General features: G+C 29.8%; 2 protein-coding genes across 2 annotated transcripts; both read left to right on the top strand.

The window, feature by feature from the left end:
* The first annotated feature begins 4,165 nt into the window (after window positions 1-4,165).
* Window positions 4,166-10,520, top strand: LOC124837474 (C2H2-like zinc finger protein). The gene is made up of 10 exons (XM_047312841.2): window positions 4,166-4,386; window positions 4,977-5,200; window positions 5,495-5,631; window positions 5,783-5,827; window positions 5,910-5,963; window positions 6,578-6,679; window positions 6,787-6,990; window positions 7,800-7,885; window positions 8,775-9,760; window positions 9,978-10,520. The coding sequence occupies exons 2-10, from the start codon at window positions 5,020-5,022 to the stop codon at window positions 10,226-10,228; spliced, it is 2,046 nt and encodes a 681-aa protein (XP_047168797.1). The 5' UTR covers window positions 4,166-4,386; window positions 4,977-5,019; the 3' UTR covers window positions 10,229-10,520.
* A 2,673-nt stretch (window positions 10,521-13,193) lies between these two features.
* On the top strand, window positions 13,194-14,314 carry LOC124837484 (uncharacterized). Its single transcript, XM_047312852.2, has one exon. The coding sequence runs from the start codon at window positions 13,396-13,398 to the stop codon at window positions 14,128-14,130; it is 735 nt and encodes a 244-aa protein (XP_047168808.1). The 5' UTR covers window positions 13,194-13,395; the 3' UTR covers window positions 14,131-14,314.
* The last annotated feature ends 1,729 nt before the right edge of the window (window positions 14,315-16,043 follow it).

The raw sequence follows: 16,043 nt of genomic DNA, 5'->3' as shown, positions 1-16,043 counted from the left end.
CCCGAAACGTGATTGATTATTTTTCCAAGTATTTAATAAAATACAACAATTTTTGTATTGAATTTATTAAAGTTCTCTCCATATACTTCTAACTTTTCTGAAAAATAAATGATCGTATATTTGAATTTGGTTCCTTGAAATTGAAGGAAAGGCATAGTAGAGGATGTTGTCTTTCTTTTTTTTATCAGCAAAGAGTAGAGGATGTTGTAAACATCTTTTAGTTTATGTATTTGATTTTACCATGATTTTTAACGGTTCAATTTTTTTTAATAAATAGCATTTTTAACATTAAATAATGTATGGATTTTTTTTATACAGTCAGTGTCTATTAATAATGCAGATGCATTTTTATTTTTTAATTTTAAATAATAGTATTTAAAAACAATTCTTTAAAATAGCAATCAATATCTATTTTGAATTTGTCATGATGGATATGGTGGATGACAAATTAAAAGTTTGTGTCATTTTAGAAGCAATGAGCATGACAAATTAAAAGTGTGTCATTTAAAATTTAAAAGTGTCTGAGTAATTATAATAGTAAAAATCACTTTATGATATTTTTATTTTATCAAAAAGGAGGAAACAATGTCTTGTGTGACAGTGTTCAAATAGATTAGAGAATCAACAAGGAAAATACAAAAGCTAATGGGATTTCTTGGTGGCCTAGTTTACAGTTGCATATTCTCACAAATGAAATTTGTTGTTGGTAAAAAAAAATGGACCTTGATCTAGACTTCAAGTACTATGATAAGTGATAAAATGTAGTTAAATGAATGGCCAATGATCTTCATCTACTAACTTAGCATGTGAGTTAACTGCAAAAGTAATGTCTATTCGGAATATAGTCAAATAAACAAGTTTTTCAATTAATGTTCTACAAAAATATTCTGAATAGGGTAGGGTTATCATCTTTAAGACTAAGTTTTAAGTTTGTATTCACATATGATGGATGTGGACGTAGGTATGTGTGTTTATATATGTGCGTATGTGATTTAATAACATTTAAAAAAAACACAAATAATATGGAAAATTGATTAAAAATAGTGTTAATCTCTTGTACAAATTTAACTTATTTTTAAAAATTATATTTTGTTCATAAACTAAATACATATATATTTTCTCATTACAATTTATGAAAATTATATAAAATATCATTCTGATCATGAATGAAATATTTCTCACATGATCAAGGAAATAGTTTTAGATTATGATATAACATCTCATAATGTGATAACATAAATATATAATTTAATCTTAGAAAAATAATTTGGAAAAAATATATATTTAACATTTTTTTTTCTTTTCTAACTAGTATGAGAAGCCTTTTGTTAAAATCTCCAAAGTTATCACCAACGTCTTTATGTAAGGAAGAAAATTACCCACCCTAAAAGATCCATCAAAAGAGTAATCCCTTTTAAATTTCACCTTAAAATAGTATTATTAACATTCTAACTCCAATATACTTTTGATTTACATAAAACATTTGAGATTGTCTACTGGGATTAAAACCAAATTGATAAAAGAATAAAATATAACAGACAATTAATTTTTGTTATTTCTTTGGATTTTCTTTTAAAGCCAATCAATTCTGTTTGATTTGGGCTTTCTGAGTAAAAAGATGTATGTCATTAAGACTGTGCCAATAATAATTGTAATAAATGTGCTTTGTTTTAGATCACTACAATTTGTTCGTTAATACGGAAAAACATACCTTTGAAGAAGAAGAATGGCAAATTAAATATTGATATTCAATTACAAGACAAATTTACTCATTTTTAAGAGACAATTTATTTTATTATAATTTTGGTTTACAAGATGAAAATGAAATATATTTTTATGGAAAGAAAAACTTAGAATCAGAAAATTAAAAATAGTAAACATTTATTTAAATCAACCCTAAAAAAGGTTTAATTTAATCTTATCTTTAATTCAAATGTTCTTTTAAACCAAAATTGTAGCAATCCATATATCAAACATCTTATTTATCTATATATTCGTTGAGAAAGTCATACAAATTTATAATTAATTATGTAATACAATTTATGGAATAGATTTTATTTTTATTTAAATCTGTAAAATAGTATTAATAAGAAAATAATATTAATTATATCACACTAGTTGATTTTCTCTATGACCTTACCTGCAGTTATTGAGTTTGTCATTTTCATTTTCGAATTACATCCACGTCCAAATAGGAATGCCCAAATAGAAGTTGTTTGAGTGTTTCATCCTACACCTCCAACATCTCATCCTGCACCTCCAAAAATTCCATTTTTAACCTTCTGACATATGTACCTCCAACTTTTCTAAAAATTTTATTTTTTAATAAATATATTTTTATTTTCTTCTCTCTCTTATTAAAGACACTTTAATGAATACATTTTTATTTTTTTCTCTTTCTTATTAAAGTTTCTCTGCACCATTTTAATAATAATCTAATTTAATTTAAAATTTAAATGTTATTTAATATAATTTTATATTTTAATAATTATTAAAATATGATTTATATCATAATAATATTTATATTAAATATATAGAAATCAAATAACTAAAATAAAAGTAATAATGATAAAAATAAAAAATAAAATAATAATAACAATAATATAAAATTTGCTTTAATATATTCAAATATATTAAATTATATTAAAATATTACAATAAATTAAACAATTATTAAATTTTAAATAAAAACAAAATTTTTAAAAACTTATTTATTGGATACCGTAAAATATGTTAATAGTTTTTTTTAATTTAATAAATATTTAATTTAATTAAAAATAATAATATTATTTATTATATTTTTTTAATTTAATAATTATTAAAATATTATTTATATTTTATAATAATTTTATTAAAAAAGTAAAATAAAATAACTAAAATAAATTAATAATAATGAAAATAAAAATAGTATTGAAAATCACATAAAAGATATTTAAATATATTATATTATATTAAAATGTTAATTTAATTAAATAATTATTAAAGTTTAAATGAAAAATAAATTTAAAATTTGTTAATCGGATATAGAAATTCGATAATGTATGAATCGGATATGGGTATCCGATTAAGAATTTTTCAAAATTTTATTTTTTATTTAATTTTAATAATTATTTAATTTAATTTAATATAATTTAACATATTTAAATATATTAAATGTGATTTTAAATATTATTTTTATTATTATTATTATTATTAGTAATTTTAATAAAATTATTATAAAAATATATATTATATTTTAATAATTATTAAAATATAAAAATATAATAAATATATTGTAATTTTCAATTAAATTAAATATTTATTAAATTTTAAATAAAAAACTATTAACATATTTTACGGTATCCAATAAATAAGTTTTTAAAAATTTTGTTTTTATTTAAAATTTAATAACTCTTTAATTTATTATATAATTTAGTATATTTGAATATATTAAAGTAAATTTTATATTATTGTTATTATTATTTTATTTTTATCATTATTACTTTTATTTTAGTTATTTGATTTTTATATATTTAATATAACTATTATTATGATATAAATCATATTTTAATAATTATTAAAATATAAAATTATATTAAATAATATTTAAATTTTAAATTAAATTAAATTATTATTAAGATGGTGGAGAGAAATTTTAATAAGAAAGAGAAAAAAATAAAAATGTATTTATTTAAGTGGCTTTAATAAGAAAGAGAAGAAAATAAAAATATATTTATTAAAAAATAAAATTTTTAGAAAAGTTGGAGGTACATATGTCAGAAGGTTAAAAATGGAATTTTTGGAGGTGCAGGATGAGATGATAGAGGTGTAGGATGAAACACTCAAGTTGTTTTTGGAGTGGACAAGACCAAGCCCAAACTTTTTCTACCTTATGTTGTTTCTGTTTAATTCCTCCCTGAAATGACTAAAAGGACACCAACTTTATATGTAAACCACGTGCAGTCCTGAAAACAGGCACGTGCGTCCACTCACTCCTTCCTCGGAATGTAAGTGGTTGGTTATGCTGTGAGTGTAAAACCAAACCACAATTCCATACCATGTTTTTTCACGCGCTATGAGAGAGCGTGGATAGAAATCTTAGCGGTGAAAAAAGAGAGTGAAAGAGTAATTAATTCAATATATTTTATTATTTGTTTTAATCAATTTCCTTTTTTATGTTTTTGAAGTTGTTTCTTGTTAGAAACGTTTTTCTTTCGCCCTACTACAACTGCAGCCTGCAGGAACGACAGAGAGAGTTCTCTTTCATATGCTATTTTCTCGCGTTTTCTCTCACGATTTTCTTTCCATCCAAATCCAAACACTCTCAATCCCTTCAAAGCCGTTTCGCTTCCGTTTCGGATCGTCACGACAGAGTTCGTTCGTCCTCCAAGCGATCTCTTCTTCCCTGGTACGTGATCTGCTGTCACTCCACTTAATTTTTTCACTCCCGATCTTAGATCACGTTCTTTGAATTCATTATATTATAGTTTTTTGGGAAAGTAAATTTGCCTTTCAGTGTCCTCTCCTTAGTCGAGGATGAAAATGAAGGTTGAATATAGGAGGTCGTATGTTTATGATAGATCGTGTTTATGATAAATTGTGTTAGGTTTGGTGAATCGTAATTTAATTGTTAAAGCTATGGTTGTCGAGTGCTTACCAATGGATAATGCAAGAATATAAGTCTCTTTGATAATGGAGTCACCCAACAAGGTTGTAGTGTAGATTCTACATCGATCTATTTTGCTCTAGGTTGAGTTTTGAAATGTTTTTTTATTTCTCATCGATCTAATGTGTTGAGAGATTCGGTGTTTTGTTTTATATGATGTGACAATTTTCTTATCACTTTGGCATTGGTCTAGCAATATGTTATGTCTTGATTTTTTATTAGTTTCTTTGACATTCAATTTGTTGAATGAGTAACTTTCATCATCTTTTTCATTTCTCTTTGAATTTAAATTTATTCCCATGGTTACGAGTATAATTTTATACTTTGTGCAGTGCAATCTAGCAAAATTTCCTGGTAAGATTTTTGTCTGAATAGATGCCAGTTGCAAAACTACCGGCCTCAGGCACAACCGGTTTCACAAAAACAGATGATGGAAATGATTCTTTAGATACAATATTCAGACAAGCAATTGGAAAAGAACCGTTGCTTTCCTTTCCTAGGGCCGGTGACAGCCCAGTACAGTGGATTCAATTACTTCATGCTTTAGATCAGCAAGGTATTTGCAATAAAGAATTAAGGGTTCATTTTAAAGGCATTTATATGCTGCCTGTGGTTATATGCAATTCCCATGATATGCAGCCTTCCTCCAACAGCAAAACATAAAAGTCAATAAAAAGAGGAAAAATAGAATTCAAATTTTAAAATTGCTAGACTGGTATTGCCTTTTCTGTGACCTATCGCAGGCTTGCTGACTAGTATATAAAAGTACCACACGTAGATTTTGAGCTTGTTTCTGATGCCATTGATTTAAACCTTGACATTATGATAAAACCTTTCATCCATTTTACAGAACTTCCAGGGTGGCCTTTGCTCTCTCCTGTGAAGGTTCAGTTACAAAAGTGCAACAAGTGTTCTCGAGAATTTTGCTCTCCCATTAACTATAGAAGACATATACGTGTGCAGCACCGGTTGAAAAAGCTTGATAAGGTTATCTTTGTATTTATAATGAGTAGAAGCAATTATGTAACACATTGATGCTTGTAGTTCGTGTTTTTGACCCCTTGAGATTATTTTCTTTTTTTTATCTTTCTTTTCCAAATCTTCCTCACTTTTTCCTAATGCTTCTTACACATTGTAGGATTCTAAAAAGAATAGGGAACTTTTAGGGGCATATTGGGATAAGGTAACCTTTGATCGTTGTGGATTTCAGTTATATGTAGAATACATCTTGTTTTATGCATGCTGATATTCAATAACATGTGTAGCTCTCCATAGAAGAGGCAAAGGAAGTTGTTTCATTCAAGAATGTGATGCTGGAGGTAATATCTTTTTGCCTATTGACTAATTTATTTTTATATGATGTTATTTTAATGGGGTTTGCCTTCTCGAGTTCTGGGGATATGCCAAATATGTTAAGCTATGATTAGTAGAAATGACAGTGTGAGCGGTTGAGTGACACGAGCTTCTCCATCTATTTCCCATTTTCACCTCAATTAAGATAAAATCTTGTTGGTTTGTCATATTATAAGATTTTCTAGAAATGAAATCCTTTCAGAAATTTACTTTTCCACTTAGACTATTGTTCAGTGTGCTGTATTTTTTGGACTGGTAAAAGCTCTTTTGATTGCCATATTGGTTAGGAAACTTTCCTGTGATTGTTGAAGGTTGTAGGTGCCTTTTCAAATGTGAATATAATTTTTTAAGCCTTTTCCCTGTTCTCGTTTGGAAATATCATTGTCTTTTTTATATTGATAATTGATTGCAGACAACACTAATTTTTGTAGGCTAAATGGATAAGAAGCATAGCTACAAATACAATGACACACTAGTCTCTTATGCTTGTCTTCTTTTCAGCTCTTGTTTTTATTTTAACCTGAATTAGTCAAAGTATCTTTTATTCTTTTTTTCGCTTCCATTTTAAAATGCATTCCAGGAAGTTCCAGGGTCTTCAATTTTAGAAGCTTTGACAACTCTTAGAAAACAAGGATTTTCTTCTCTTCCGCAATATTATCTGAGGGCTGGTTCTGCCCTTTTGGTAAGAAACATTACATGATCTTGCTTATCAATTATTCACTCAGGCTACCTTTTTCTGGTACATTCCTTTGATATATTAACACAGCCTATCAATTTTTTTTGTTGCAGAATATTGTTCAATCCAGGCCATCTAGTTTTCCTATATCTTCCCAAGAGTTGTTCAGTATCCTAGATGATTCTAGTGAAAAAACATTTTTGGTCGGATCAGCAGTGTCGATGCAAAGATATGTTTTTGATGGAGAGGCTGGAAAGATTGGTCTTGAACAAAAAAACCTAGTTGCTTGCACAAGTTTCTTGCTAGAGCAGAAACTGGTAACTTTTTTACAAACTTAAGAATCTGTCTGTTTACCTTTAAACTCCTCTTCCTGCCTCTTTCTCATGTGGTTTTTGCTACATTTCCCTTTTTGTTTGTAAAGATTAGTAGATGACACTGATGTCATTTTGTGGGTGTCTAGGCTTGTTTGTTGTTCGATTCATTCAATGACATTAGGAGTGTTGGTTATTATTAAATACATTAGTTTGTTCAAATGCATGCTTCACTTATATCAAAAGTTAACTATGAACAAATCCGTAGTTATGCAATCAGATTTTTGGTATAAAATCAATTCGTGGTTACTCTTCTATTTGGCTTTTTCCCAAGTGAGGTTGTTCCACACGATCCAGATTTTACTGGTGAAAAGGGTCTAAAAAATGGTTTATAATTACGCAATACTTCATGCTTCTATCATTGTTGACAGTTTACATATGTTGACATATACATAAGTGGAAGAGTTTACACGTAACACAACAGTCCATTTTTTCAGTTACACAAAGAGGCGATAGAAGGGTTTAAAAAGATAATTAGTATAAAACAATATTTTGGCATCCTGTGATGCCCCAAAGTCTACAAAGTTTTAATCTTGTCACCTTAAGATTTGACTCAGCACATAGCTTGAGCTATAATGCTTTTGAAAACGAAATGGAAGTGAAACCAAAATTATGGCATATCCTGCATGTACATTCTCTTAAGTCTGACGTGATAGTATAACCTTTCTTTACTATTTCTTAGTTACAGTAATGATGATATGACAATTTATTTCTCAGTTACAGTACTGATGAAATATGAATTTCATTTCACATAGGTGAAGTCTTGGCTTGCGGACAAGGATGCTGAAGCATTGAGATGCCAAAAGTTACTTGTGGAAGAGGAAGAAGCTGCTCAGAAAAGGTACACTTAACCACTTTGTCCTTCAATCAATCTTTCTTGGTATCTTTTCCCCATTCCTTCCCTTGTTCTAGTGTCTTTATTTATATCAGGTCTTGTTGATCTGCATCTTCCCTGAGCTGTTCTTGATTTTTATTTCAATTTTTAGATTCTTAAGGAATGGAAAATATTTCAAGTGTTTGGTTGAGTTTTATTTAAAAGCATGGTCAATCTTCAATTTGTTTGCCTCTATTTAAAATTCTTATTGTCCTCCTTTAAAGGGAAGTCACAATTGGATAAAATTTAATATTTAAAGTGGAGCCCGAGCATTGCTCTGTTTTTAGTAGCTCAGGGAATTTATATAGTCATTAAATCAATGCGTATGAAAAACAGTACGAAAAGAAACCTAACTTGGTTTTAGTGAGAGAAACAATAGGCCCTTGTGTCATGAGAGAAACAATTCCCAACAAGGACCAGGTTCTATGAAAGATACTGGTGTTTATTATATTCACTCAGAGTGAGTTATGTGTAGTTTTAGTGAAACTTTAATAGTCTCACTGCACCGACAGAACATCTTAATGCAACAATTTTTTCTCAGTTTACCCATGGTCTACTCTCTGGCTTTAAGAATATTTCTAGATACTAGAATAGACTTAAAATGGACACGTATATGTAATGACTTATATTTCTCTTTCTTTAGTTGTCTGAATTTTGGAATGACTTCGGCAACTTCTAATGACCTATAATAATAAACAAAATTACATTATTTTAATCATTTAGGTAGTTAATGGTTTGCTCTTTAAGTTGTTTATATAGCGAAGTCAATAATAAGGTACTAGATATGTTATGTACTCTATTATAAACTAGTTATCGTGAAGAGGTTCTTTATTTATTTTTTTATGTCTATTCATAGAAAAGCTGAGATTTTAGAGAGGAAACGGCAGAAAAAGCTCAGACAGAAAGAACACAAGGCAAAGGAGCAACTTGAAAACGACACAGAAACTAAAGGAAACATAAGCAGCGCAGGAGAGGATGTATCACCAGGAGAAGCATCTTTGGGTACATGCGACTTCGATGCACATAATCCAGATATTTTTGCGGATCATTCTCCTCCACCACCACATGTAACTTCTCACTGCCTAGACACTAATGATGTTATAGAAAAGGATACGCTGGCAGGGTATGATGATTGTGACACTGATCAGTATATAGAGCGGCAGACACTACCAGCACATAATCGCCCGGGCACAGTGCCTGCCAGATGGCAAGGGCTACCAAAATCACAATGGGCTAGAGCCAATGGTTTGAATGCAGGCCAGAATTCTCAACTGACGAAGCTTGGAGTTATTCAAAAGCATAGAACCAGCCATGATCTTAGGGCAGCTCCTATAAACAATGGCAGTAAGGTTTGGAGTCGAAAACCTAAAGCAGAATCTAATGATTTGGTTGTAAAAAACAAACTGCTGAAAGAACCAGACAAAGTTAAAAATCATGAAGTTTTGATAGGATCTGTATCAGTTAGTCTGGGTAATTCTTGCCATTCCAGAGGTAATTTTATGGCACCCCAGCGGGATTGCTCGGCGGCAGGGAATCTGTCCAAGCTCAATACTGCTCAGGAGAAACCAGGAAGCAACGGTCGTTTAACAGCTAAGTTTTGGAGGCCTGTTAGCCAGCATGGAACTAAAGACCCATTTCCACTTCAAAATGGTGGGACAGAAGCTGATGCTATTAATGGAAAAATTGATGAAAATTCGTCTGGTCAAAGTAGTTTAAGGTTGTGTAGTGTAGAGGGTAATGATGATATTGATTTTGGGGACAATTTTTCCCATAATGTGGCAAAAGTAGATACAGAAAGCTTACGTCTATCCAGCCATGCTGCAGAATCCTTTCTTGCCCAAAGTAATCCTTACCTCTTTCTTCATTATATTGTTCATTTACTGTACTGGCGGTGTGATTATTAAGAACCTGTTTGTATATAAGCTAGAAGTATTTTTGAGAGCTACTGTTTTTTCCAGTTGTGAATTTCTCAAAAGCTCTTCTAGCTTTATATTCAAACAGACTCTAAGTGCTTGGCCTGGTCTTAAGTTTGCTTATTTAACTAAAAATTGTGATACAGGATGGAAAGAAGCTATCTCATCGGACCATGTAAAATTGGTTTTCACACCTGATTCTGAGCCTCGTGGAGGACAGTCTGTCCAGGATTGTGAACTAGCAGCAGATGCTTCTGATGCGGACAGATGTGGCGTTCTTGCAAGTACAGAGAACCTGTTGCCTGCAACCTCTGGAGTAGCAAGATCTAAACCCAAAACGAAGCCTGAAAAAGGAATGAAGATAAAGTACATTCCCAAACAAAAAACAGCAGCCTAGTTGTGAGAGACAAAGAAGAAATTGGGTTATTTAATTATGACAGATATGCATAGATTGACTTCTCGCCAATTAATTTATTAGCAGAGGTTCCAGTTTTATCGAAGGTCTTCTGTCAAAAAGTTGGAGGTAGGTTTTGCCTTAAGGTTTTTTTATATTCCGTCCTTTTCCTTCAAATGAAGGTATAATAGGGGATTGTGCATTAAGTTTTTTTTTCTTGTGGCATTTTTTTACCAAAATTTTGTGTAATAAATTTGTCTAGTTATTATTATAAAAGTGCATCCTCTTGTTTTTATGGTTATCACTTACAATACAATCTTGTCCCACGGGCTAAAAATTGGTCAAGCAAGCGGCCTGTCTCGTGGGGTAGGCTTACTTGTTCACTGAAAGTGTCTCAATAGTTTTATTGTGGATATAATGCAGAGAGCACAACAATTTTTTGCCCTGCCACTTTATTTATCCCTTATTCCTGTTTTAAGCTGTTTTATGGAGGTCTCCCTTTGGCGTATTTAACTATTATATAATTTTGTCCAGGTCTCCATTTCATTTTTGTAACAATATTTACTCGGGAGAAAATCATTATTTTTGGTTAAAAAGTTACTATGGATTCGCTTATGATCTCTCAGCCTAATAAGCTTAGTTCATAAGATTGATCCACACAACTAAGTTCGTTTCATTCTTAGATTCCTTTATCTGATGGATATCGACCACAAAAGGCATTAAATTTTATATTTTTTAATTTTAAATATAAATTTAGAAAAAAAATTAAACTATAATTTAAATAAAAAATATGCTTAATATAAGTTTAGTACCAATACATTTGTTTTTTCTTCAAACAATTAAATTTATATAAATTTAACAGTAAATTAGACGTCATAAGTTTAGGTGAAATGAATATGCATATAAATAAAATTAAATTTCAAACAATTTTTTAATGATTAATACCTTTTAATTTTATTTTAAAATTAATTTATCGTATGCATCCATTAATAAATGAGTAATTAAAATACGCTTAACCCTTCCGTGTTGAAAAATAGTTTGCGTTGCTAGATTATTAAGTCGTCCATATATCTAATTCAACTTCTCTTTAGCGAGATATTTTTGGATGAAAAAAAAATGTATACAAAATTCAGCTGCATATTATCTAGTCATTAGAGATACTAACAGAAATACAAGAAATGTAAAATTCAACTATTATAAAATTGGAAGTAAAATTATAGAAGTTCTTCTGAAATTTATACTTATTTAAATAAATTAAGTTAAGTTTCAATTTTAGTAAATCAAATTAAATTGTAAAAACCTGAAAAATCTTGTTTTATAAAAGATCATAGGTTTAAAATAATAAGATTTAATTATTTTAATAATAAAAAATTAAAGTATAAATAGAATTTTTATAAAATAGTTTTATTGTCTTAAAATCACATTATTTGATCGAGTGAGCCAATTGATAAAGTAATAAAAAGAGAATATCAATTTCAACATTGGAACAAGTTTCATTTTTCCAAATCACAAAACTTTATTTGTTGTTTTCTAATACAACATTGAGCAGTGACAAGATGGTGTTGAGCGTCAATTTATTGTGTAGGTATGAGAGCATCTTAGCTCCAGGCTGCTGAGCATAAGTTTGTAACGTTATAAATTATGAAGGCTTTGGCATTAAGTGGTAGTAGGTTAGTATTAAGTGTTATCTTTCACTACATATTTGGAGCAATTTAGTTCCAAGAAGCTTAGCTGTAGAAGGATGTTGTTGAGGACCATCTTTTGCGAGAAGAATCAGTGTCACCTTTTACGAGAAGCCCGACGTTGGACACCACTTCTGAGTGCTAATATGTTTTAATTTTTCTTTCTTCCTTCGCTATTTGTGATACAATTGCAATGTACTTTGTGTATGATGTTTATTCATGTATGATACTGTAATGATGATGAGTATTGTAATTGTGTTTGTCTTAATTCCATGAATCTCGTAAGGAGATTCTATAGTGGTGTTTCACTAGTGTATGTATTGATATAAGGATTTAATATTGTGAGTTATCATGTTATTCTAATAATCATCCAATCTCAAATATATGTGGTGAGAGGTGTAGGAGGTCATAGTCTAGAGACTTTACCTTGATCAAAGATGGTTGATAGACTAACCTTGTATGTAATAATTTGGGTGGACAAATTGTTTCACCACAATAAAATATATACTCACGAGAGTCTGATATCAATATATGTATATGAATATTGAGTTTTATGTGAGTCTTCACATGTGATATGTTTGTTTTAGTGAATGAATGGTTTGTTATGATAACTATATGTATGTTGTTTGAATATTTTTTTTTCTTTTTTCACATTAGCTTACTATTTTCCTTTGTGTTATTTTATTTGTATGTTCTATTTGCTTGCATCGAGAACACCTTAATGATGTGATCAAATGATGATGTAACGCTTGATGTAGTTTAAGATAATGGTATATTAGAATGATATTATTAAATATGTTTTTTTTGAAAAACTTTATTATAATTATATTTTAGATAATTATAATAATATTATATATACCAATTCATAAAATTATATATTTAAAAAATAGATTTTTAAAATTATATTTATAAAAGTTTTTGTCAAAGCTAAAATGAGTAATCAATAATAGTAAAATGATAATTAAATAAGAAAACATTGTAAATCAATCTCCTTAGGATAAAATTAGTTAAGATATTTTTATCCCATTCCCTGTTAATAACATGTTTCACAAAAATTACATTTATTTTGTTTGGATTAGGGATAACTCACAGAAAAAATAAATCAGAAAGAATCTTGATGATAATTTTCAGTGACAGCAGTCATCACAGGTCTTAGATATCCTTGTTCATTCGAGTGCCACGTCCACAATTAATTAAGTACACGTGTCACCATTATAAACCTAACCATGCCACGTATCAATCATCCTTATCATACTCACATAAACTCCCCTTCTCCACCGCTAACCATTCAGCCCTTATCTTGCCTTCTCTCTCAATTTCATGTACTTAACACCATATCTGGTTCATTTACAATGGTAAAAAGCTTGCACCTTTTTCACTTATTCTAACCATTTTCCATATGTGACTCCTTTCTTCATTCTCATTTCGCTGAAAGAAAATCAAATTGGCCTTTCTTTGACACATTTTCTCAGCAGCTTCACAAACAAAATGTCTGGTGGTGTTGGTCCAACGGGTTCTGACATTAGCTTACCAAGAGAAGAACAAGTTCACAAAGAACATGAAGAACATTCACTTCACAAAACCATCACCACACCAAGAAAATCACGTTTCCCATCTTTCCGGCATCTGAATTGCTTGGCCGTGGTCATTGTCCTGTCTGCAAGTGGCATGATTTGTCCTCAAGACTTTGCTTTTGTGGCCTTCTCCGTAGTCTACATGTTGTTCCTGTCAAAAGTGGTTTTCCCATCTCTTCACCCATCAAAGGAAACCACAATTTTCAACCCACAAAACAAAATGTTTGCCCTTTATATATTTATAGGGGCCATCATTGGACTTTTTGCCCCAATTGCATATATCTTAGATGGAATATTTGAGGGTGATAAGGAAGGGATCAAGGCGGCAGCACCCCATGTTTTCCTCTTGGCCAGCCAAGTTTTCATGGAAGGGGTGACATTCTATGGTGGGTTCTCGATTCCAATTAGAGCTTTTGTGCCTATCTTTTACAATTCAAGGAGGATCTTCACCATCGTGGATTGGCTGAGGAGTGAGATCAACAAGGTTAATGAAGAGCACAGTGGGTCTGCAAGGAGGATCTATGTGGGGAGAGTGCTTGCCGTAGCAAATATGGCCTTCTGGTGTTACAATTTGTTTGGATTTCTGTTGCCTGTTTATCTTCCTAGAGTTTTCAAGTTGTATTACTCTGCTCCCAAAGAGAAGGACTGATCAATGACAAACAAGGAGGTTTGCTTTTGCTTGTTAATGGTTATTATGTAATTTGGTTTTCTTCAACCTTAATTTCCTGTTGGTTAGTGTGTGATAGTATTTCCTTAATCAATGTCTTTGGTCTTAGATTTCTTGTTGCTGTTATTCTTCTCCTTTTACATAACAAGTCAATGTTGTTGTTTTAGTTCTTTTTACATAAACCAGATACTGATATAAGTGACTGCTCTTAAATAAATGTTAAATAAATGTTAGAAGTCTTTTGTAGAATAAATAAATTTACTCAATTCTCAGTTCTTAAAGTTCCTAATAGAATTTTGGTTTCACTTCTTATCCACTTAAAGTGGTATGAAGAGATCATAGAGCTAAGTTAGAGGGAAAAGAATTATAATATTTGACATATTATAAATATATTTTAAATTTATAATTTATTTTTAAATTATATAATTGAAAATATATTGTGAATTATGTAATTGGTAATATATTTTTAAATTTGTAAAACAATGTGTCGAATTCTAAAAAAAGGTTTAATAGTAAATATTTTAATTTGTTTAACACCAAATACCAAGAGTTTATTGAGATGAAGGAAAAAAATAATTTATTTTATTAAAAAATTAAATATATTTTTAGTTTTTTTAAAATTAATATAAAAAATTAGAAATTTAATCTAATATTAGAATTTGTTTAAAATTTTGATATATTTTTTAATTCAACTATATTAAAAAATTTTAACTAATTTTTAATTCAATTATATTAATTTTTTTAACTAATGTATTAAACGTATTTTATAATCTATTAAAGGTATTTTATATTAATATTTGACATGTTTATATTATTTACCACATTTTTATTTTAATATAAAAAAATTAACATAGTGAAGAAAGGTATTTTGACCAAAAAAAATTTTATAACCCGATTACTCTTCTTTTCTTTATTTTACTATTTCCTTTTTCTTCTTATTGTGCGTTATCGGAGTTTTATTTTCTGTGTTTTTCTCCTTCATAAGCTAATAGTTTTTTCTTTTTAATCATTGATTTCTCTCCTTCATAAGCTAATAATTTTTTCTTTTTAATCATTGATTTCTATTGGTGAGAAATTGGTGAGAAATTGGTGAGAAATTGGTGAGAAATTGGTGAGAAATTGGTGAGAAATTGGTGAGAAATTGGTGAGAAATTGGTGAGAAATTGGTGAGAAATTGGTGAGAAATTGGTGAGAAATTGGTGAGAAATTGGTGAGAAATTGGTGAGAAATTGGTGAGAAATTGGTGAGAAATTGGTGAGAAATTAGTGGTTCACGAATTTGTTTTTGGTATCACTCCAAAAGTCTCTTACTACTCGAGATATTTAATGTTTATATAAATTGGAGATATAATTGTGAGATAATTGTGAGAGATAATTGTGAGATAATTGTGAGATATTGGTGAGATATTGGTGAGATATTGGTGAGATATTGGTGAGATATTGGTGAGATATTGGTGAGATATTGGTGAGATATTGGTGAGATATTGGTGAGATATTGGTGAGATATTGGTGAGATATTGGTGATTGGCGAGATATTGGCGAGATATTGGCGAGATATTGGCGAGATATTGGCGAGATATTGGCGAGATATTGGCGAGATATTGGCGAGATATTGGCGAGATATTGGCGAGATATTGATGCGGAATTGGGGAGGAATCGGTGAGGAATCAGTGAGGAATCAGTGAGATATCATCGGTGAGATATCGGTGAGATATCGGTGAGAAATCGGTGAGATATCGGTGAGAAATCGGTGAGATATTGGTGGTTCACGAATTTGTTTTTGGTACCACTCCAAAAGTCTCTTACTACTCGAGATATTTAATGTTTATAGTTTTTGGTCCCACTCTATAAGTCTCTTACTACTCAAGATATTTAATGTTTATATAAATTGGTGAG

Source organism: Vigna umbellata, chromosome 8 (assembly GCF_029865625.1).
Source record: "Vigna umbellata cultivar VRB3 chromosome 8, Vumbellata_1.0, whole genome shotgun sequence".
In the NCBI taxonomy this organism is placed as follows: domain Eukaryota; kingdom Viridiplantae; phylum Streptophyta; class Magnoliopsida; order Fabales; family Fabaceae; genus Vigna; species Vigna umbellata.
The sequence above is the reverse complement of the archived record's forward strand: the minus strand, read 5'-3'. Positions and strand labels throughout refer to the sequence as shown.